Source organism: Pteropus alecto, unplaced genomic scaffold (assembly GCF_000325575.1).
Source record: "Pteropus alecto unplaced genomic scaffold, ASM32557v1 scaffold10, whole genome shotgun sequence".
NCBI classification, from domain to species: domain Eukaryota; kingdom Metazoa; phylum Chordata; class Mammalia; order Chiroptera; family Pteropodidae; genus Pteropus; species Pteropus alecto.
The window spans coordinates 200994-225598 of record NW_006431210.1 but is presented as its reverse complement, the minus strand read 5'-3'; the positions used below and the strand labels follow the sequence as shown (position 1 = coordinate 225598).

Genomic DNA, 24605 nt, shown 5'->3' with positions numbered 1-24605 from the left:
TTCAGTAAGTAAAATAATCTGACATGTTTTAGTAAAATTGCCCTAAATGGTGGCAAATATTTATCCCCTAAAGTAGAATCTGATAGGAGTTTTTGTCCCCAATTTGCATCTGAGAAAATAAAATTGGGAGAGGTTAAGTGATCTGCCCAAGGTTACAGCGCTAGTAAGAAGCAGAATTAAGATGTGAATTCACATCTGTGAGACTCAAAACCAAACTTTTCTTATAGCAAAGGTAACTGCATGACTATAGGATAATGAAGCTGTGTGGGACTCATACATGAGCTGTAAAAGCCTTGCCCAGACACATTCCAAAAAAATGTCTGCACACGAACTAAGAATTAACCTGTTAAGCCATTAATCAAAAGTTTTCTGATATAAAACTTTTGACATCTTAAATCAGCCTCTTCAGTCATGCCTTTAATTTTATTTACATAAACAAGATTCAAGAAATTACCCTCCAACTTTGCTAACATTGCTGTTTCCAACATCCTCTTTACTGCATTAGATTTAGTACTTTAACTATAGCTTCAGGATGGCTTTCAGACCTCATGTGGCTTTTTGAATCGCTATTTATAACTTCCAACCTGACATTGTATTAATATTCTAAAAATGGGGGGAAACCATTTATTATCAAAAATAATAAACCAAATTAAATTCATTAATGTAGCTGCTCCAAAGGCGTTTAGGAAGCAAATCTTCTCCAGTGGAATTGTCTATTAAATTCTTATTTTTTAATATATGATTATCAAATGGTTCACTTTCAAGAGAGGCCCATATCATATACTACTCATTTTTTAGATTAGAAACAAGCAGCACAAAACTTGTATTTAAAATATACATAATAAAAAATATCACAAATTTATACTCTGCTGAAAGAAATAAAGGAGTTATTCAGAATAAAAGGAAATGCTGAGAGACAAACAGAGACATTTGAGGAAAAAGGCAAGAAAAAGAAAACGATAAAAGAGAGACAAAAGGAGTTGTGGTGCTATATAGTTAAATTTTAATTTCCTTTTTTCCTTCGCATGTCTCCCTACCCCAGGAAAAATACAGTCCCTTCTCCCTTACTTAAAATGTATATTCTGTTCCAGTTCACTATTTGTACCTATACCATTCCCTGGACAATGATCAGAAAACGGAATTTTCTTTTTATGTGCTCCTTTTTGAAGAAAATTAGTCATTTATTCCTTCTTCATTCATTCAGTAAAAAGCACTGTGCTGGGTGGCTAGCATGGTCTCCATTCTCACAGAACTTAAGAGTACTGAAGAAACGCAAACCGCCAGTTTATTAAAAGCTAAATGAATGAAGTTTCTTCCTTTAGAAACCAGTTTCCATTTGTTAAATGTACACTAATCATTTGTGTTGTTTGACCTCTTTCACCTTACCTACCAAACTAGCTGGTTTAGAAGTCAATCAAGCAACACTAACTGGCCCCTCACCCAGAAGTTTTGACCAAAAAAAAAAAAAAAAAAAGTCAGTTTCTCCGTGGGTGTCTGTGGTCATGGTCCTCCAGGCAGGCTGTGGGGCAAGCAGCAACCGCCTGCAATGTGAGAAAAAATAAAGCACATTCGCAGAGAGAAGCAGAGGTAAAGAGATGGAAAGAATCCCTGGCTTCTGGTAACCAGAAAATTTCAGTTTTTGAGTTATCAATCATGTTCTATATCCTTATAATAATCTCATCTTTTTTATTTAAATGATTAAACTCAGTTTTTGTTACCTGCGACATGAAAAGTCTTAACTAATAACAAAAGTGGTATCAGACTCAACTCCCTAACAGGGAACTGATGAGAGAATAACATAGGGCTCCTTCCACTCGCTAGTTATATATATAAAACCTATGCCTTGATTTCATCACCTGTAAAATGAGAGTAACAATATCCACCATTAGGGATGGTTTAAATTTTAAATGAGTTTCTATACCTAAAGGCCTTAGAACAAAGCTTGACCCACGGTAACCACCTAGCAGCAGTTAGCTGTTAGCGCTTTGATTGTTCCATCACCAACCCCTCCACAGGGGGTGATCTGCTGATGCTCTGTGACCAGCCATCTGGGGCCACACATTCCCTATAGTATGACACAAGGAGAGAGCAACTGGCAAGGCCACTCTCAGGCAGGGACAGGTTCCACATCTAGGTGTGAACAGAGGGCAGTGATAAAGTTAAGGGAAAGGCAGTGCCTGTAATCCATAGCTTCAGGCATCACATATGTTCTCCTATAAGAAGCTGCCACACAACCAAACCCCAAACCTGCCTCCTCTCTAGTATTTAGTCAGTAGAAAGGAGGAACTGCTCTTCCTTCTGTTCTGTTGGTTTTCTACACCTAAGGATTTTTACATATTTTTAGATTCAACAGATGATTTCAGCTTGCCCCTTCCACCCAAAAAAATTTACTCCTGACTGGTATCAACCTTACAATTCTTCATTATTTGTGATTTTTATTATTGTGAGTAATGGGGATTGGACAAGGAGGCTATTGACATATGTGAACCCTAAATCTATTTATAATAAATAACTATCAAGACTCATTATACCCACTTAATGGTCCTGTCGAGGGAATATTACAAGACTTCATGTAAAGGGTTTAGAATCACTCTGAACACCATCTGAAAGGCTCACTGAAGTAGGACTAATAATGGTACAGAGATCAAGCACCTGAATTTAAGAAATAATCAAATGTTGCTTAATTACAGGGATCCATTCTGAAAAATGTCATTAGGTGATTTCGACATTACACGAACATCATAAAAGTACACTGGCACAATCCTAGATGGCATAGCCTACTACACACCCAGGATATATGGTATAGCCTTGCTCCTAGGCTGTAAGCCTGTATAGCATCTTACTGTACAAAACACAAGATTAAATCAGGCACAAGAGAAAAAGATGTGAACAGGAGACACAGTAGAGCCCATATACGGTTTCACTTTTATAAGTACAAAGAGTACACTCTAAAATAACAATTAAAAAGTACAGTAAATACATTAAATAGTAACACAGTTATTATCAAGTACTATGTGCCATACATAGTTGTATGTGCTATATTTTGATATGACTGGCAATGTGGTAGCTTTGTTTATACCACAAACATTAAAACGGCTGTGACATCACTAGGCGATAAGAATTATTCGGCTCCATTATAATCTTACAGGAACACCGTTGTACATGCAGTCCATCATTGACTGAAATGTCATTTCGTGGCACGTGACTGCAGAGGGTTCTATAGGGCCAGGAAATAGTTTTTAAAAATGTCTTTTTCCAAATATACTTTCTTGACAAAAGTATCTTTTAAACTATCCTAGAGCCAAAATCTCAGGTGTGTAGCTAGGTGGAGAGGAGGAGGAAGATAAACATAATATGTAGCATGTCCATATTTTTACAGCGCCAGGGCTTCTCTACAGAAATTCTAAAATAACGGCAAAGTCTCCTCTTCCTAGGAACAGAGGTCCAGCAGAGCCCATCAATCCATGCTAATGGTCTCAAACTTTCTGGAGAGGTTTCTCCTTTTCTTTTTTCTGCTTCTCTTTCAGATGTTCCTTATTTGTACCAAGTAGCAAATTAAGCCAGTGGGGAAAAACAAGACCCCATTTCTAACCTCAAGAAATATGTAATCTCTTATAGACTCCTTCCCCTTCTCAGTTTTTTCCTTCTTCTCTCTTTAGCTCAGTTCAGATCATTCAAAAGCCTCTACCTTTTCCCCACTACTCCCTAAATCTGTAAACACTCCCACTTCACATCTTTCCCACATTTCACAAGAAAAGAGGGAGGGGCTGCCCCTCAGGTTATTACCAACCCCTATTTACTTACAGCTAGTGACAACAGCTGGAGGGCTTTTATCCCCTACCTCGCAAGCAAATTTGCTAATCTTTCTACCCCTCCACCTCCATCGCTGAAAGTAAGCCTGGTTACAGGTAGGCTTTTCTCCCTTCCTCAGGTGTGTGGGGACAGGGACAGGATTTGAAATCACTGCTTTCACACAACACAGGTTTAGATGAAAGAGAATTATGATAAAAATTATAAACAAATTTATAACTTAAGTCATGATGAATCTAAATATAGTGTCTTGTTCACTAGCTGTTTTGTTCATTTGATGTTGAGAGCAACGATCTCACTTTTATATCTCTACACAATGTAATTCAGTGTTATGCATACACAGACACATAAACGCTCAGCTTTAACTGTAGTCAAATAAAATATTTCAAGTCTTTCTTTCTGATGGTGGCTGTTGCTCTAACAGTTTATTGAAAAAGTAACTTACATCTGTCCATAATGCTGCAACTCCAATGCTTTTGCCAGGAAATGCTTCAACCAGCATTGGGAAATATCCAAATACTGACCCCACATTGATCCCATTTTCTCATATTGTAAAACTGATTTAAATTTTTAATCACTAGGTATATTGTACATCTTCCATATTGAAAATCTTAAGGATAAATATGACATTTACATAAAATTATAATTTTTTTAAACAATGAAAGATTAAAACTGACTTTGTGGTTTAATCACTTCAACTTGACAATAATTCCTATATGACTTACATTAACCTCTAAAGAAATACACTGGTAACATTTATACAACTACTAATTAAAAACTGTAATTTGTTTCAGTAATCATTCAAACTTTTTAGGTACCTCTTGGTGTTAGGCACAAGAATAAAAATAAAACAATCAGATTTTAAAGAACTTAGTCTGTTGGAGTGACAAACACAAAAACCATAACTGAATGTGATAAATGTTGTAGACAGATTTGTGTAAAGTACCATGGGACACAGATGCCAGGGCTGTGTGGGGTGAATCATTTTTATCTGTGCTTTGAAAAAATAATAAGAATAGAAATTGGGAGAGGGGAGATTCTAAAAGTAGAATGATTATAGTGAATTACAGGGAGGAGACACAGTAAGATGTGAACATAGTAAGATTGCAGTAAGGTTGTAAGGGATTTACTTATCACATGAAGAACTTTGGACACTTAAGTCTAAGGGCAATTGGAGGCCTTAAATTTTTAAAAGAGGAGTGCCATGATGATCAAACCCATGTTGGAGAACATACAGAGGTAGATGGCCAGTCTGATGAAACAATATCAATAACTAAATTGTGAAATAAGCCTTCCTTTCAAATTTTAAATACAATTTGGCTGAGTAAAATTTAATAGGCAGTAACTTGTAACTTGAAGGGCTAAAATTCTTAGAGCTACTACAAGAGGCAGCAGCAAGCTTTGAAGGCCAGGGCCTAAATACCAGCTTCACCATTTAAGAGCCAAATGACCTTGGGCAAGCTACTTAAAGAAGCTAAGATTCGTATGGTAAGTCTAAAGAGTTGTTCAGAATTACATAAATTAGGCTTTCTACTGTTGCTTCATTATTTTGTATTACGTGAACAACCAGAATATGGACACATTCATATCATTTTACCATATAATTACTAAAATTCATTTCAAAGTCAAATATAAATTACTTGAAGTTTTGTTCATTGATTATTTTGTATTACTGGTGTTGATGCCCTTTGAGCAAATACCCATGTTATATTTGCATTGAAATTCTGTCCCCTTAAGAATTTTGAATACAGTATAATTTTTTCTATAATGCAGTGGTCCCCAACCTTTTTGGCACCAGGGACCAGTGCTCCTATGAGAATCTAATGCCTAGTGATCTGAGGTAAAGTTGAGGTGGTGATGCTAATGCTGGGGAGCAGCTGCAAATACAAATGAAGCTTTGCTCGCTCACCTCTTGCTGTGCTCCCTGGTTCCTAACAAGCCACAGACAGGGTTTGCAGCCCTCGTTCACAGCCTGGGGGTCAGGTACCCCTGCTATAATGGATAAATGGGGAAAAAAAAAAAATCCCAAAGGGCCTTTCTAAGCTGTTTATTATCAGCTCAGGGAGAAAAACATCATGAGAAACTGGTCCTTCAGTAAGAAAAATTACCCGTGAGAAATGTAATTTCTTATCAATGCAACCCCAAACTTCCTATAATGGTTTACTAAGACATGTGAATATTATATTTCATTTTAATATATTTCTATAACATAAGAAACAAATCAAGAGTTTTAGTAACTGAAATTTCTAATACACACCTAAGAATGATTATATCACTACTCCAATCTGTTTATTAGCCTTATCACCTGTATTTGGCCTACATCCCATGCCCCCTTTAGTCCAAATATTTTGGCTATCAAAACAAAAAATTATGGCAAAATTATTACTCCACCGAAACAGCTACCAAATCAAGGAAATTGGAAAACATCCTTTCTATATAGTCATATCACATAGATTTGGGGCTTCACACTGTATTAATAAATCTTTTAAATATCACAGGTATCCCAGTAGGGTCTGGGAGGAGACTGGCAAGCTGCCTCCCAGACTCCCTTGAGCTCTCATTCGCTGTTCCTGCTCTAAAGAGGTAGAAGGCCAAACTCTTAATGTCTCCATCCTGACAGACAGGGGCCATCTTCACTGCAGGTGGACAGTCCGGAAGCCAAGTGAGCAGACCACAAAGACAACGAAGAAGTCGTTTCTCTTTGCTTTGAATGCCCCATGTGCATTACAAAGCATTCATACTTCTACCCGCCCATCATGTCAAGACCAACAGAGGTTTGTTACACTTTGATAATATCCAGATATAACAGAAATGCTATATAAAAGAAATGTCAGTGAATCTGTAAGGGGGGAGGTGGGTGTTTACAAAGAGTATCAACATAATCTCGTTTTTCAAAGTTGGAAATTTTGTGAGATATTCAAGTATTGGCCAACCGTGGTGGTACGTCACTCCTCTGCTTAAAACTCTCCAATGGCTTTCTACTGATATGAATAAAATTTGACTTCTGCCTACCTCATCTCCATCCACATGCACCATGTCCAGTCATGCTGGCCCTTCCTCACACAGCACCTTTTGGCCTCATGGCAGGGTCTTTTCATTATTCGTGGCTGTCTCCCCAAAATGATACCTACCTATGCCCCAATCTGCCCAGTCACTCGCTATACCATTTCCCCATTTCTTAGTATTGTTATCTGAAATTACTTTTGTACTTTTTTTTTAATTGTCCCTCCCTCCATGTGAGTAGAGATATCGTCTTTCCCTGCTCTGTCTACAGTACCAGGCACAACAGGAAATGCCCAATAAATGTTAGAATGAGCAACTGCATATTGTAAGGAACAACTGGTTACATTTTTATCTTAAGCCAAAGGGCCACACAATGGAAAAAGCCAGGGCAGGCCCAGACCAAAGTATTGGCAGCGTTGTCAATGATTTGGATTGCTCAGACTGGGTCACAGTGAAACAGGCAGAGAACACAGGTAGAGCAGGTAAAAAAGACTGCCCCGCCCACTCCAGCTGAGTCACCGATAACCCTGCCAGGCCTTAATAAATGCACTTGCAAAACTAATAATAAGACTGAACTGGAACAAACAAAAATCTGTTATTAATACAAACAATTCTCATGATGCAAACGATGCGTGTTCAGTGTGTTACATATTTTAAAAACTCATTCAAGGAACATAATTACTAATCTACTGGACTTGGTAAATACCTGTTGGGGAATGAATCATATCTTCAAAATTTAAGCCATATCAATTCTCATATATAGTCTGGGTATGCACAATCATATCTCTTCTAGAAATGTCAACTGTCATAAACTGTCTTATGGCTCTAGTAAACATGTCCAGAAGAAATTTCTGAGAGAACTTCACCCAACCGGCTAACCTATTTTTTTCCTGAAGAAACAGGATGGAGAGGGAGCACACCAGGTTGGGAGAAAGCCAGAAATGCAAGAATGAACAGAGAAATTTCAACCAGAAAGGAAAATGCAAATTAAGCCTGCAGTAACGTGATTAGTTATCCTGAGATTTGACTTATTCGCCCATTAAAAAAGCTCACATAATTAGTAAATGTTACCCTCCTCAAAGCTTGCACCACATTACAGGCTTATCGGGTTTCAGAGAATCTTTGAACTGGAAGATGACTGCTTGAGAGGGGCTTACAACCAGGTTGGGATTACATTTGTGGATTTACATGAGAGTTGGACTATAACAAACTAAATGTAGAAAGGTTTCAGAAGAGAATCTGGAGAAAGAAAAAGAGAAACACAGCACCAGTCATCTGGCGACAGAATGGAGACAACTGATAAAAAATCACTTATCAAGATACATGTCATAATAAACAGGACACAGAGACAGAGAAGGGAGCATCCAGCTCTTCCTAGCTACAAAATTTCCATCATAAAAATTAATTTGGGCTCCAAGATCTTAACAGCTTTTTACTTCTTTTCACAATCATGTGTTTTAACTTGCAGGTCCAATTTAGAATTTCTTCTCAATATATGTAAATGTAAATAGTTACAGTAAAATGTAGTAGAAATCTCTGCATCTACACAGAATCCAGTAGTAGAGCCAGAGAACATGGAAACCAATTTCAAATTTCAGTTCTAACAAGAATTGTGTCCTCAACATTTGATTTATTTTAGGACTGGTCCATAACACTTGACAATGTTTATTATGTAATAAACACACTTTGGATGTGAAAACATCTCAGGATATCAAGCTACAAAGAAGAAACATCTGGGGGCAGGGGGAGGGCTACCAGTCTAGCTGAAGAAAGCAGCTATGCATTCTGAGGACTTTCATAGATAGTTATTCAGAAGAAAGACCAAGGCCAAAGCAGTATCATATACTATTAAGTAATATATGATACTGCTATCTTCACTGCCAGTCTCTGCTCACAGATTATTATAATCACTTAATGTATTTTTGTTTTGAAATATTTACTTAGGTTAGAGAAAAGTTATCCCATCGTGTTTATAAAAAATCCTCCTGGGTGTTTGTTATAAAACAAATGTTTTCTTCTGGAACTTTTGACATATACCAATTCAACGATCTCAGCTTGTTTTTAGATAAATATGTTCTAGCAGTCTGCTATGAAATAAATTATAAAGCCAATTTCAACAAATTGTCTTTAAAAACTGAGATGTATTCCTATATAGGAGGAAGGGTTTTGAGTGGTGGTAGGAGAAATTTAAGTCATTTGGGAAGCAAAGTTCCTTTGTAGCCAAAACACTGTGGTTCCACATGTTATCATTTGATTCACTCTGGCAATACCTAACACTTTTGTGATTCCAACTAATAATCTGAACTGTGAGAATGTCTCCCAACCTTGAAAATTTCTTAATTCTACCCTCAATGCTGCCAGAACTCTTCTACCCCTTTACCAATCTGAGTCAATGACTTGCTCAAGTGACACAATCTACTGACTGCCTCCATCTCCCCCAGTGACTTCCAGCACCAGGAGTCAAGTCTGAAACTTCAGGTTATACAAATAAAGAAGACTTCTCTATGTCATCGATTTTAATTTAGAAATTTGTCGGTTATTTAAATAAGAGATATAAATAATTTCTCCTCCAAATATTTATTTACTGTAAAAGCATACTGGAAGATAACCTCTAGTTGTTTGAAAATGTCAAAAATATCAATTATAACCCTAAGAATCCACCTTTAAGGAAAATCAATGTCAATAAAACATACATATTTTTGAGACTAAAAATATGGTGTCTTGACTGATAACTTTTGTGATATGAATAGAAAGATACCAGTTAGATTTACTTAGGATGTTTGTGCAACACTTCCCTCAAGCTCCCCACACTCTGAATTTGAATGGGTATCTGATATTTGAATTTTTATACACAAGCTGCTAAGTATACATAGTGCTCTGATGGGAAATACTAAAATAAACATTTACATCATGGGACATTTTCTTATATGAAACTATTAACCACATTCAGTAATGATTCCAGGTACCTTATGGCCCCCAGCTTACTATGTATAATTTACAAGTCTGTGTCTTGACACAAAGACCAGTCTCAAAAAAAGGGACAATCTGAATATCAAATTAAACAAATTAATAAAACATGATTGGTAGATTGGAAAGATGCTTATATGATTGATGCTTTAAGAGTTCTAGGTACTCAATGCAAAACATTAATGTAATAGCCTATCTTGAAAGGATGAAAAAAACTGAATATGATGAATAACTTATGCTGTGTTAAAAGTACACACATGTACCCACTAATTTTAGTACATTCATGATGAAGTACAAAAGTTCAATGCAAATCAAAGCATGTGAAAAACTTTAAGGATGACAGCAGCAAATTACTGATTTTCCAATTTACCCACTCCCTAGTATTTTTAAACTAAGCCTTGAAAAAAGGGCTCATCAAGATGCACTACAGGAAACTGGCACTATTTAATTAGGGTACCTACACTACAATGTTAGCCATAAGATCACAAAGGGCTTGAATCTAGGAAAGTTAACTTTTTTTTTTGGTAGAGGGAGAGGAGAGGAAACCTTTTTTTTTTTTTAATTGAGAATTCATCAAAAATAATAGACCCTCTTCCAAGAAAAATTTTATACACAATGTTAAGAAATCCTGTCCTAATGTATAAAAATCAGATAAGGAAATCTTCTAATTGGGAAGAGTAACACAAACATCTTTTCTTTTTTGAGAATCATTCCCTCCTGTGTATCATCTCCTTTACACTGGATCTGTCTTGTTATGGTCAGTAACAAATTTGAAGTTGTAAAACTCAACGGCTACTTACTGGTCTTCATCTTTTTCCACCTCATAGCATTATTTCAGACTGATGATCAGTCAACTCAAAACACTTTCCACTCACTGCTGCCTGACGCCAACTTTCTTGATTTTCCTTCTTTCAAGTCTCCTTTCCTGGCATCTCCTTTAGACTGCACAACCTCTAAATGACAGACTTCCAAGTCTCACCCTGGGCCCTCTTCTCACAATACCTTTCCTCTCTAGGTAAGCTATAGGCATCCCCGCTCAAAAGCCTCTATATACTGACATCTCCCAAATGTATATGTATCTCAAGTTCAAAATATTCCTCTGAGCTCCAACTAACTGTATCTGACTTCTATTCGACACCTTCACCTGGATGCCTCATTAGCATGTCTCAAACCTACCATATCTCAAAGGACTAATTTTCTACACTGTTCTCATCCCAACCCACAGACACACACACAGAGGCCCTATTCCAGTCTTGTTCCTATTAGTAAAATGTCACCACCATCTATCTAATTGCTAAAACCACAGAAACTTGGAGCAATTCTGGGTTCTTTCTCTCATCTCCCATATGCAATTCCTAACAGGTCCAGGTGTTCTAACCAATTCTCCAGCCACCATCTTAATCCTAGCTACCATCACCAGTTACCTGGAATTAAGCAATACCCTTCATTCTGGTCTCCCTTTTTCTGTTGTGCCTTCCTCCCAGCTATTTTCCACATAGCATGGAGGGTGGATAAAGACTTTTAAGTCATTTCTGAAATAACGTCACTTCCTTGCTTCAAAACCTTCAATGGCTTCCCACTGCTCTTAGAATAAGATCCAAATTCTCTGCCATGGTTTATATGATCCCAGATCACATGGCTCTCCACACCTCAGGGCCTGTTTGTGCTTCCCTGCCTGGGATGTTCTTTCTGTGCTTTTCACAAAGCTATCTCCTTTCTCTTCATGTTTCAGGTCTTTGCCTAAATGTCTTCTTAAGCCTTAAGTAACAACACCCCTCCCCCCGCCCCACCGCCCCGCCTGGCAATTATTCTCCATCGCTAAACTGTTAATTTCTCTCCTGCTGGCCAACCCAACTAGTAGTTACCGATTCTTTTTTATTTGATTGCTGTCTGTACTACCAACTAAAATTCAAGCTCCACAAGCCAGAGGCCAGTCTGTTTTAGTAACCCACAGAGCAAGGCCTAGCACACAGCAGACACACTAATATATATGTTTTTTAAATATGACCTGGTTACTCATGCTGCTGTCACTCTTATACAACATTGCTTTCTGATTATAATCTTGTCTTTTTGAGCTGTGTCTTATCTAAAACTTTTGTCTAAGAACATTCCAAGTTGAGTTCTATCTATTGCTATTTGAAAATGTGCTTGAAATCGTTTTCTATAGAACTTACTAGGGTCCATCACACATCGATTTTCCATCTATCAATTTAAATAGATACAAACACCCAATGTCCTGTATTACACATAATGATCACCATTTCAATGCTGGTAGACTCTACAGGACCTCTCTATTGATTATTACTACTCAAAATTTAATTCTGAGACAAGTCACTACAGACAAGTCAGACCTGACACCTGTGGTAAATGCACTGTTGAATGCTATGTTAAGGGCTGGATAATACCAATGCCAGTCCCTTTATTTTGCCCTGGCATTTCACTGTCTCATTCGAGTTCTTTAAAAAGCAGAGAGAATTCAGTTTTTGACTACTTAGTGAATAGTATGCTGCCCCAGGTAGCATAACCCAGTGACAACTTTCAATTATGTTCTGCCTATGAAAACGCTGGCTTTATAGGACTTTCCTGACGCGGGTGAGACATCATCTTGGCCTTTTATAGGTTTATTATCATGTAGTGTGGCATGGACTCTACAAAGCAATCCATAATCACTCATATATGTGTTTCAAGAAAAGAGCCACTAGTATACAGCAGTTCCTGATTACAGATCTCAAAGTAAGGAGCTCTGATGAGCTTCTTAGCCTACAGAGTAGGAAGTTTCCCAGAGGATTAGAAGCATATTCTGACACCAGTTACTAGGTCTTTTGTTTCACTTCAGAGCATGACTGCATACGAGGCTGAAAAAGAATGAGCTTATTATGAAACCCTGTTTCACTCCACTGATGATGGGGAATGTGTCAGATGTCTCAGGCGGATGCCAGCATCTCTAACATAACCAACTCTCTGGAATAGCTTTGAGATTTTAGGGAACGTCTCTAGGAAGCCCAATTTACTTAGCACCTCTAAACCCACACTCACTTGTTGGCCAACAGTAACCTTATAAAGTCAAAACATGCAAATCAAAGGTATTGATATTTTCTTTATGCATCTTCTCAATCTAGCCTGCAGTATGTTCACATCTTTTGTATCACACTACAGTCCAGAGCTGCTGTGATTCCAGGAAGGTGAAAATTGCCAAAACTACTTGGATGCCAACTCAGAAACACTGCCAGCAATGGACAGCTGTAAAATGTGACAGCAGTTTCCCCATTATCCTCTGAAGAGGGTAATGAAGACATTCCATTAAACCATCAGACCTGAATTAGGTTTTTGCGCTGGTGTCTTAATTTAACAAATGTGTAGTGTTTATCTATTCTTTCCTGGACACTGTAGGGATGCGAAGACATAATCCTTGCTCTCAAGGAACTTAAAGTCTACTGGGAAAGAACAAAACAAATAAAACTGGGGACAGATGGGGCTGCTTTTCAGTTCTATACAAGTAGCTGGAGTGTTATTCAAGGACCAAATGCTTCTAATCCTCTAGAAAATTGTCAAAGTTCCAAGCTACCAGCCTTTCTAAATATATGCTCTCCACTTATGACCTCAGTTCCATATTCCATCACTTTCTCTACAAGTGTGTTTAAAAAACATTATATCTCCCTCTCTCATTTCCACTCTTTTCCTATTTGTTTCTTCCTCTCAGCCTACAAAGCATACTCTTAATTTTAAACTTCAAAACCCAAAGAAAAATCCCCTCAAATATTTTTTTAAACAACCTAGCAGCTCTCTCCTACTTGGCTGCTTTTTTCTCCAGGTCCTCTTTATTTTCCCATCCTTTATTTGTAGACTTCCCTCAGAACACAACTCTCAATCTTCCACTTCCCTCGGCAATCAGGTGTCCTTTATCATCCAAACTTTCAAATCTAATGTGGACTCCCAAAGCCAGTTTGAATCTCAGCACCCCTGCCAGCCCACCTGATTCAATATAAACCTAAACACACGGAAGTGTCACGATGCCTGCAGCCACTTTCAAATGGTTCGGCAAAATATAGATAGGAGAAAGCAAACACGGTGAAATTTTAATAGCTGATAAATCAGGGTAAAGGATGGGTGCTCCCTGTGTTCTTTCAACTCTTCAGTAGCTTTGAAATTTTTCTAACTATAAAAGTTGGGGAAAAAACATGAAGATCAGAATCAAAGACAGCAATCATGGTCCCTGCCTTATGGGGAGTTCATAATCTACTTAATTCATCTAATCTAATCGAAAAGTAGGTCAGGCCTGAGAGTTCAACGGCTGATTACTAATAAACTTAAATATATAATCAAATTGCAAATATTTACTAAGGACCTACTAAGTGGCAACAGTATGCTAAGCATTATAACTGTATATGTGCAACGAAGCAAATGATTAAACCCCAGGAGCAAGATCTAATGTTTCTTTCAAGCCAATTCACTTTCTGCCTTATTCCTTCTGTTAACGGCACCACCATCTTCCCCAATACCTAAAGAATCTCTGACTCTTTTCAAGTGCTCCGTAACTAAATCAGCAGCCAAATTCTCTGGATTCCACTGATTTCTAGATCTCTTTCCTCTCCACACTGATGCATCCCTCTTAGCTTCCCAACCTGGATTACTACTGCAATCTCCAAATCTCCTGGCTCCCATCAAGCTCCACTCGACCCTTTTGCTTTGTCTCTATCCAGATACTCAGGTCTAATTGGATTACACTTCCAGCTCAAAAGGATTTCAACGATTCTCCAGTATCTATAAAGTGAACTTCAAAGCCTCAGCCTGACACTGAGGAACACCACAAATTCGATCTCTTATTTTTATTCTCCCACTCTTTCTTACTCTCCAGCCATAGGTTTACTGCCCAGGGAGGTCTGCCTTTCCTCTGTGTCTCTGCTTACACTGTTTCCTCCAACACCAATATCCCTTACTGCTACCCTGTCCCACTTCTCACTTCCTCCATGAAGCTTCCCAGATCACTAAGTGCTCCAGCCATCACCCCCTTGCACCTAGGTCAAAGTAATTTCTCACTCCTCTGAACCCTTATAACATGTTACATGCAATACTTTCCAAATAACATTCCAAGTATGAGTCCAAGTATCCCAGTACTATTCAAAATCAGTGCATGCATTTCTTACCACCCTTACTAGATCATGAACTCCTTGCTGGTAGTGACTTTTCACGTGTAACAGGCACTCGTGGTTTGTGACAGGAGTTTAACATTAGTATCCTTTATAAGAATCCCTAAAAACTGTGAAGTGTTGCCTCCTAAGCTATAAGCATTTTCCCTCAATATATTAACATTTTAACAGTGGTATCTTTTTTTTGAACTTTTTCTTTTACTGTGGTAAAATATATAACAAAGTTTGCCATTTTAACCTTTTTTTAAGTGTAGAATTCAGTGCTATTAATTACACTCACATTGTTGTGCAACCATCACCACTGTTTCCAAATTTTTCATCACCTCAAACTCTGTACCCATTAAGAAATAACTCTCCATTCTCCCCTTCCCCCTAGCCCTTAGAAACCTCTAATCTTTCTGTTTCTATGAATTTGACTATTCTAGATATTTTGTGTAAGTGGAATCGTCCAATATCTATCATTTTGTGTCTGGATTATTTACTTAGTACAACATTTCCAAGGTTCATCCATATTGTAGCATACAGCAGAACTTCATTACTTTTTATGGCTGAATAACATTCCATTGTGTGTATATACTACGTTTTGCTTATCCACTCATCCATTGATAGATACTTGGGTTGTTTCCTCTTTCTGGCTCTTATGAATAATGCTGCTGTGAATGCTGACAAGGATGTGTTTGAGTCCTTGTTTTCAATCCTTTCAGGTATATATCTAGGAGTAGAATTGTTAAGTCATACAGTAATTCAGTTTTTGAGGAACAACACTAGTATAGTTTTATAATCCAGAAACATGGTCTTTTGGTAAATGTAACAACCACAAGAGTTCCCGCTCATTTAGTAAGGATTTCACTCCTGGATAGATTTCCTTCCTTCCTTCCTATCCACTCAGGACCCAGGTGATGATCTAATTTCCAGCAACCTGACCCTGGTTTGGGTGCTATTTTGATTGTGCTGACACTCCAGTCTCCCAGCTCTATTTTTCAACACTGCCTTTGTGCACCACATAAAAGCAAGCACACCGCAGTGGTAGCTCTCCAAGTGAAAATTGTACTGAAACTGAACATGCAGTGTGAAGTCACACTGAAATCCTCAATACATTTAGTAACATCTGATAAATTAAAGATACAGCAAAGGATATTATTCTGCAAGTGAGATGACACAGGCTTTTGTAAAGGATGACTTCTGCAGAACGCATTTCTTATACCCTCCAAAAAAAAAAAAAACCGTTTAAAACATGCTAAACTGGGACGAGACACCATTACTGTTGCAAGGAAAGGATCTCTTTTCATTCCAAAGTTAGCAGTCTGGGACTTCTAAACTGACATCTCAGTACTATTACCACTCATTCAAGGATTTGTAAAACCAAACAAATACAATGGAAATTCAGAGAAACCATCTGCAAGGATACACACAGGGTGCTCAACCTGGAGCATCTCTGTGCAAGAGCAGGATCAGAAGAAGTCATGAGGGGATCTTTCACGTTTTACTCCACAACTTCTGCATTTCAACTTTTGGAAAACATGCATTCTCAGTTACTGTGTAATGACTTAAAATTACATTTAAAGTACAAGTGATAAAAAGCAATGTTAGTTAAAGAAAAAGATGAGCTATTAAAAGGAGCTAAATGGGCAATTCTATTATCACCAGTGTAACACGTACAGAAAACCCGAATCTTATTTGAACTTTACAACGCTATGAGATAGGCAAACCAGATATTTAACCTTTTCAGTAAATGAGGAAAAGGTTGAGAAAATTTAACTTCTTAGACAAATGCATTACATTTTTTTTAAAGTGCTCTTCCCTTTAGCCTTTAAAGCATCTTCCAGAAAGTACGATTTAGTTTTAAAAATTTAAAACCAACTGTATTTGATTACATAATAGTTCTCCCAGAAAAATAAAAAACATTGACTTATGTTTATATATTTAAAAAACAAAAATAATAGTCAAAATATAATACAATCATATACAAGGAAAAGTTATTTTTATTATTCTCTACCAAGCTCGGAAAGTTTCATGACTTCTGAAAGACATTTTATCCTAAAACAGCAGCCCCAAAATCAGAATTTTTGGGTTTCGAGTCACTGTACGACTAGTTCACTCAATACAAATATAACCATTAAGTAAAATCTGAAGTTTACAGGATTTGAGCAAAATAGATTATTTATTATGTGCAGACATACTGTCTAGAGACATTTATGTCTGCAGATTAGTTACACAGCTACAACTAGTCAATTTAGCAAAGCTTGAGCCCTAAGCTATAAATAATAGCTGCAAAACTGACTCTAACGGCCCAGAGTTCACCAGCTATCGAAAAGGCATAATTTTACAATCCTAGATAAGGCATGCTTTAGGAAATCATTATAGTTAAGAAAATGTTTTTCCTAAACGAACAGAACAGAGCCAAAATAAGGGGGGGGGGGCGAGGCGGGGGGGCGCTAACTAAATGCACAGTACGTGAGTTGGGAGACTTATCTTACATATAACCAAAGAGTTCAGAGATACCAAAGCATTTGATTTCTATGGCAGTATGAGTTTTAAAGTAGTCATGTAAAATCTACTCAACATATAACACTGAGGCTTTAACTTTATGTGCTCCTACATTATAACATATTTAGCAACTGCATTTCACACAAGTTTTGAAGTTCAGTAACTTGGAAGCCAAATATTTTTGCCAAGTAAAGTGCTAAAATTAGTGAACATAAAATGTGCACCTTCAAGAGAAAATTCTCACGATGATTTGCAATATTCAACTGTTTGAGAGGTTACTATGCGTCAACTACTATACTTTAATGAAGAAAAGTGTTTACTTAAAACTACACACTGAATATAGATAGAAAAAAATGCAATCCTACAAAGAATTAATACATAAGATACACTGATTGAAAGCCAATTATTTAACAAATTCAAAATATAATTTACAGTTGAATTTACAATTTCATAGAAACCAAACTATCAAGCTTTCATGCTGAGTAACATTAAAAAAAAACTATAAAAAATAAACATGCATGCATCTAATGTATCATTTAATTCACGTATTTTAATCGGAAGCTAACTTCAAAAACTATTTCCACACTAAATAATCCACTTCTGTCTGAACAAGAGTGTATATTTAAATATTAAATAATTCCACAAGGTACAACACAAAACATAAAACCAAACTCATTTTAGTAAGCTGAATATTACGACTATTATTTAAGTCAGTAACACAAGCCAACCCAAAGTAGAAACTGTAATTCGAATTATTTAGATAGCCCCACCAGAAAATATCTTCAGAAAATGGAGCAGTCTTTATTTTTAAAAGTCAACATAACATATATTCTTTTGCAAAATAAAGATGCCTGGTGTTTCCTCAAAATGTTTAAGTATGTTAAAAGTTTGTCTCCCCACCACCAAACTACCCAATAACCATCCAGTTTGGTGCTCCACCTGACCACAGGTAATGTTTAAAAGTTTCACCTTGAAGAGGTAATTAGGAGTGTTTTCCAAGGATAAAAAGTTCTGTATGTTCAGCTGCACAAACCTCTCACAGGTGAACTCAGTTAAAATGGTATGAAACTAAAATGTCCTTAACCTATTCTTTAATTTATCCTATTCTTTAAAAGCAATTAATCCCATGAAAACCTTCAAGTTATTTACAATTTTTTAATTTCATTGCACTTACTTGCAAGAAAGCCATTATGTATTTTGGTAAATGTTATCAGTTCTGAAACCATGGTTTAAAAACTTTATAATTATCAGCTAAAGCTGCCTGAACTCTCAAGAGACACATGGAAGAGACGATTCAGAACAGGAGCAGTTAACTACAGGACACAGATCTAGCATGGGGAATGCCTGTGCCCGCAGCGTGACCAACCAAGGGAAGCGCCAGGCTTCCACTCAACGACTCCACCAAGATTAAAAAAAAAAAAAAGAAAGAAAACATCACAGCCCGAAGCCTTACTCATGTCTCCATTTTCTCAAAAGCCTGAAAGATTCTTAATAGCCAGGAAAGAAACCCTCAAAAATGACTGAGTGGTACAGTTACAAACTACAGTTTGAGAGCATTTCATACTCAAAATGACTTTCCTTACAAAGCAGGAGAAAATTTTACCAAAGAACATCTCACACCTGACCAACACTAAGAATATATGTAACTCAATAGCAAAATTAGTTTCCATTTAATCCATTAACCATAGTTTAGAAAGTCAGTGTTAATAAGCAAAATATTTCATTTAGCCTTCAACTTCCCTATTTCCACAATGCTCGTTTTAAATTCTGCATATGGCCACTTGAGTATTTTCTTGTCAGTAACTTCTACCTCTACCTCTAAGTTTAGCACACTTCTGAAATGTCACTTTCCATTCCAATGCCGATTCTGAGAACTGAGAAGTTAAATGTTATACTTAATTTTAAACGAGAGTAAAAGAACTGGACAATTAATCTCTCTTAAATAAATGGCACTAAGTCTTTCTTCACTTCACTGTTGATTTAGTAAAGTCACCAAGTTTTCCACCTTTACTCAACAGTAGCCAAATGGCTATTCTAAATAAAATCAAGTGATCAATAACCCTTTGAAAACTGGTATCACACTGTTTTTGAAATTGAAACACATATTTACTGTATACAGTCTGAATAAAGCAATTTCAAGGAAAAACATCCCAATGGAAAAGTTTAAATGTATAAAATAACTTAAAACCTTTTTATCAAAGCCACAAATTATTTCCTAAATTGGTTTGCCAAAAGCCCAACACAAAACTTACATATTATGGAAAAGTTTGAGGATCCACTGTTTGATTTAACTCTATGCTTTCCTAGTAGAGGGCTTGAATAACCGATCATAGCAGAGCAACTTTCTAAGCCTCAATGTCCCTGATCATCTAAACGGTTTTACATCATCCTTATGACATATCAAAGATCCAGAATTAGATAAATGTACATCTTTAAATTCACTTGACAGTTTTGTTTCATATATGTAAAAGCATCCACTCCAAATAAACTATTACTTCTCTTCATTATAGTACTGAAATTGTCAGAGGCGCATCGAAACATCATACTCAGGTTAATATCAGCTTTACTTGACGTTAGCACCAAAACGAGGGGTATTAAACGAAAGAATAAAAGCAAAGTTCATAATAAAAAGAAAAAAATCCGAGATGAAGGTTAGAAGAATTTTAAAAAGAAATAAATTTGAAAGAACGCTCACCTGCAGTTAGGCGGAGGGTCTAAAGTGATATCTGCCAGTTCCTTCTGAATCCTGGAGTCAGGGAAGTAAGAGAGAAAAACACAAGAAGCATTTAGGCGTTGGTAACCTCCCATCTGTAATGCACCGTTCTGGCAGATAAACCTAACCTCCTGCCGTGATAACTGGATTCTACTAAGGGAGAAAACCACACACCGAAAGCTTCAGAGATCCGTCATTTAGGAAAAAACTTTTCACACGGGCAGCGAGTTGGCGGGCCAGGGTCTCTTGTTATCATCTACAACGTTTGGGTGCGAATCTGGCCTCGGACCCCAAAGCAGTTTTATTTCTTGGTGTTTTCCACTTAGGAAATAATTTAAAAGCTTCTCACTTGCGGACTAGTTTTCTGAATGGTACTAGAATGTGTCAGCAGCACACATTCATCTTCCCTGGACCTCCGGAGAAATCAGAGCCATCGCGAGGGTGTAAGGACACGCCCCACAGTCTCCGCCCCCCGCCCCTCAGAGCCCGCCCGAGTCACCCCTTGCACCTGGGACGTCCTCACGCCCAACCCCGCAGGGCGCCCCCCCAGGCCGCCCCGCGTCCTCAGTGAAGATGCCAAAATGGCCGCTCCCCGCGGGGCCCCTCGGGCCCTAAGTGACCTGCCCGCCGTCGCGGGGTGCCGGGAGCGCACAGGCCGCAAAGCGGACCCCTCCGGCTGGCCGCCCACGGCCGCCCGGGATCCCCGCCCCCACCCGCGTGCACCCCACGGCTGGGGCCGCGCATGCCGGCCGCGCGGGTGAAGTTGCGTGTCAGGGGTGGAGAAAGCTGCGCTGAGACACCGGGCGACTTCCCAGCTCACCTCCACCGCGCCCCGTAGCCTCCAGCCCCGACGCCGCGCGCGGGCCCCAGCCGCGAACACGGCCTCCAGTAGCAGGCCCGCAGCCCGCACAGGTGCACCTGGGCCCGCCCCGGGTCCCGCAGGCTCGCTCGCACTCTCGGCCCACCTTTGCGGACCTGCTTTTTCCCCGGACATTCTCTAACTTCCCTTAGGTCTGTCCCCTTCTTTCTCCATCCGGTTTTCTGTCTCTGCAACAACTCACGACTTCACAAAGAACTCCATCCCCCACTCCTAGGCCGACGCCACCAGGCCGTTCACACCAAGCCCTTGCCTTTGTCTTCTGCTTACCTAGGCGCTTAGAGCATCAATTAAGACGACAAAGTTTGAGGCCTTCGAAACACTGCCTTCAATTTTTATAACCTTTCCTGCTCCTCTCATTTAAAGCTCTAACGGGCAAGGTTTTAACTTAAAAATCTTACTGAGGCAGCACGGTAGTAAAAAAACTAATACACATTCTAAAGGCAATCTGAATCACAATGGATGCTTTTCTCTTTTAAAAGGTTTTCTGAGGGTAGAAAGACAAGGCTGGCTGGATCCTTTGGGGAGCAGGTTTTAGAAGGCACTGTTTTTTCCAGGTATAAGAGAATTTAAGGGTGGTGATTGGAGACGTGCTTTGAGTCTCCTACTGGAGAACATTTCCTGTCCCCTACAAATCTGGTCAACCTTAGGGGTTTTGCTCACAATCCCTACTAATATCTATGTGTCCTGCTAAATTGTACTGCTAGCAATAACTATTTTAGTTCTGAGATACATCCCTGCTGTATGACTCATTATTGCATGTCAGAGTAAAAGTTTGGAACCCTGGTTTCCTGATTCTTGACCTGCATGCATATTAGAATGACTGTATGTTAAGACCTAAGTACATAGGCAAAAAATATCCTCCCCCTGAGGATGTCGCATAAAAATACTCAATGACTTCACTTCTCCTTGCCAACCCAACCTCTACTACTAAATAGTCAAGAGTAGTCGCTTCTTTAATATCTAAAAAGTGTAACACCACAGACAGCTTTGTCCACTTCATCTCTACAGCAAACATTTGCACCATTTCCAGAATACTGGCAAAAGATTTGCAAGACTAACTCACATATGTTCCATGGACATTCCTGTCCAGACCACTCTCAATGGGGGCTTTCCTGTACCCATGGGCTAGAAGCCACTTTCCAGTATACAGTTAAGTAACCTTCTGTCAGCCAATTCAGGCTTCTTTTTCATTCTATCTCCGGGTATACAAGCGTCTTCCAATTCTATGAGCAACACCTGCTTTCCAAATCAATGTATTTCACAGAGTCGCTTCTATTGGGTCCGGCTAAGATCAATTTGCCCTTATTCTTTACTGGATACACCGTCGCTTTCCATTTTTTACCTTTACTACTAACCTAAGCTCTGCTTTAACACTAACAGCCACTCTTTCAGCAAGATATCCACGGAGCTAAAACTGATGTTAACTTTATAGGTAAAATTATATTTGTAGCTTCCATCTCATTTTTTACACTTACCTTCCCAGGCATTTCCAAAAGTTTAACTTCCTTAGCATAAACAGACAAATTTTGTTTTGTGACAAATCCCCCTCTGTAATTTACTGACACAAAGCAGACTATTTTCTATCTGAAACTTGCGCCTTTACCCTCAAATATATACATGTACACAAAATACAGAAACACTAATAACCTAAAGCAAATATCCTGCTTTAGTCAGGTCAGGCCAAAAGTTGTCCCAGTACAGATCGAGGAGCCCTGACCCTGAGAGGGGAGCGTGATCAAGGAAGGCCCCATCCTGAGTGGGCAGCCTAGATGTCAGGTTCCACTACACAATGAGGGCCAGTAAGGACTCCCGGGAGGCTGAGATGCAGTCAAACCAATTCTCTGAAAACGAGAACAATCTTGCCAAGGACTCTTGCCACTTAATAGTCTAGACTATTTAAGCTTAAGTCACTCCATCCACTCAGGGTTAGATCACCAAAGCACTTTACCAACTTTTCAAATTTCAAGTCAAAGAGAATGACAGAACGAACTTGCAAACTCCAAGTTCCAGGTTCACTAGTCAGTGGAGAGATCTAAAGCCTCATGTTCCATTTTTTACATTCTTTTAAGAAAGATGTCCCTATCTGGTTAGATTTAGATTCCTTACTATCTTTCTGGTTTGTCACTTTAAAGTTTAATGACTGTCCACCTGAGAGGAGCAGTTAATGAAAGTAAGGAGGTTTCCAGGAATCTGCTATAGATTCTTGGAAGAGTCATGGGGATCAGAAGGAATTACTGAAGGATGATGAAGGTAAAAAGTAGTTTCTTCTCTTCCAAGAGGAAAAGAGTAAAGAAAAAGAGCCAGCACTTGAATACAACTTGTGCCATTAAAAAAAAAAAAAAATTTACAGCACAAGAGGAAATAGCACCAAAATTTTTGAGTCTCCCTGAAATTCGGTAAATTCAATTGCTTAAACTGAACAAGAGAATTACCGTTTTCATCACATATTGATTCCTTCATTTGCCTCAACTCCAAATCAGAAAAATCTCTTTAAACTCCATTGGAAAACTTCTGTCTCCACCTATTACATTTCTTACTCTGCTAGTATGAGTTATTTATTCCTTATGCAATTTGTGGAGGAAAGCTCCATTCAAAAAGATCGTATGTGCAACAGGTGAGGAAGATGTAAGATAGTAATAGAATTTTCATTTTGAGAGTTGTCTGAGCAGGAATTAGTAATTAAGTGCGATGACTGCCTTGGAGAGGGTCACAGATTTGTGATTAATAAGACAAGTAATCTGAAATCATTTTGGGGGGGTCAGTAATAGAGGTAATGAGGATTCTCACAAACTTCAGCAAGAAATGGAAAAGGCAAGCCACAACAGAGGCAGGTGGACAACGATTAAAAGGAAAAAAAAAAAAAAAGAAAACGAAAAACAAGCAGCAAGAGAAAAAATAATTAGGGCGTCCAAGGCCCTTCTTTCATTTTTAAGAACACAAATCATGAGGCGCATTTATGCTACCCTCATTGGGAGACAGACCAAATGCCGCAAGAGGCAGTTCGGGAAATAGGAAGCCTGAAGAAAAAAAAAAGTACGGTACCTCTTGGCGCTGGTGGAGAGGAGTTTGGAGTTTTTGCTCATGCTGACTTTACTCTCCTTCTTCTTGGGGGTGTTTGTCTCTTTCTCGGTTTGCTGGTTGGAGGACGAAGATGAGGAGGAGCTGGTGCTGGCCCTCGAATCGTCATCCGACATAGCGAACCCCCCACCCCACCCCGCAAACAGCCCCTGCAGGGGGAGGGAAACAAAACAGAAACAACCCTGCAGCCAGTGTAAATAAGGAACTCGGGTGCTGTCAGCAGGACTTGGGTCAGGGGTGCACCCGACCGCCCACCGCCCTCCACTCGCTTTTCAAAGTCTTCAGGCCCATTAAGGCTTCTGCAAATTGGACGCGGCTTGTTTGTTTATTTTGGGCCCCAAGCGGGGGACGCGGTGGGAAAACCGTCAGGAGCAAAGCGAGCTGCCCCTCCCTCGCCCCCCGGGGCTCGCATCGGGGCTGGGAGGGGAGAAGCCTGGCGGGCGGAGGAGGGCTGGGTGGGGGCGCGGGCGCCTCGGCGGGGCAAGGAGGGAAGGTCCCGGCGGTCAGCCGGCCTCGGGGG

General features: G+C 38.9%; 1 protein-coding gene across 1 annotated transcript in view; it reads right to left on the bottom strand.

The window, feature by feature from the left end:
• The window catches only part of UBE2E1 (ubiquitin conjugating enzyme E2 E1), a 61711-nt gene extending 37478 nt beyond the window's left edge, over positions 1-24233 (bottom strand). Inside the window, exons 1-2 of the mRNA XM_006905696.3 lie at positions 24050-24233; positions 20110-20160 (exon numbers count right to left, since the gene is read on the bottom strand). Coding sequence (XP_006905758.1) covers positions 20110-20160; positions 24050-24201 — 203 coding nt within the window. The 5' untranslated portion in view covers positions 24202-24233. The remainder of the gene's footprint in view (positions 1-20109; positions 20161-24049) is intronic.
• Positions 24234-24605: the final 372 nt, after the last annotated feature.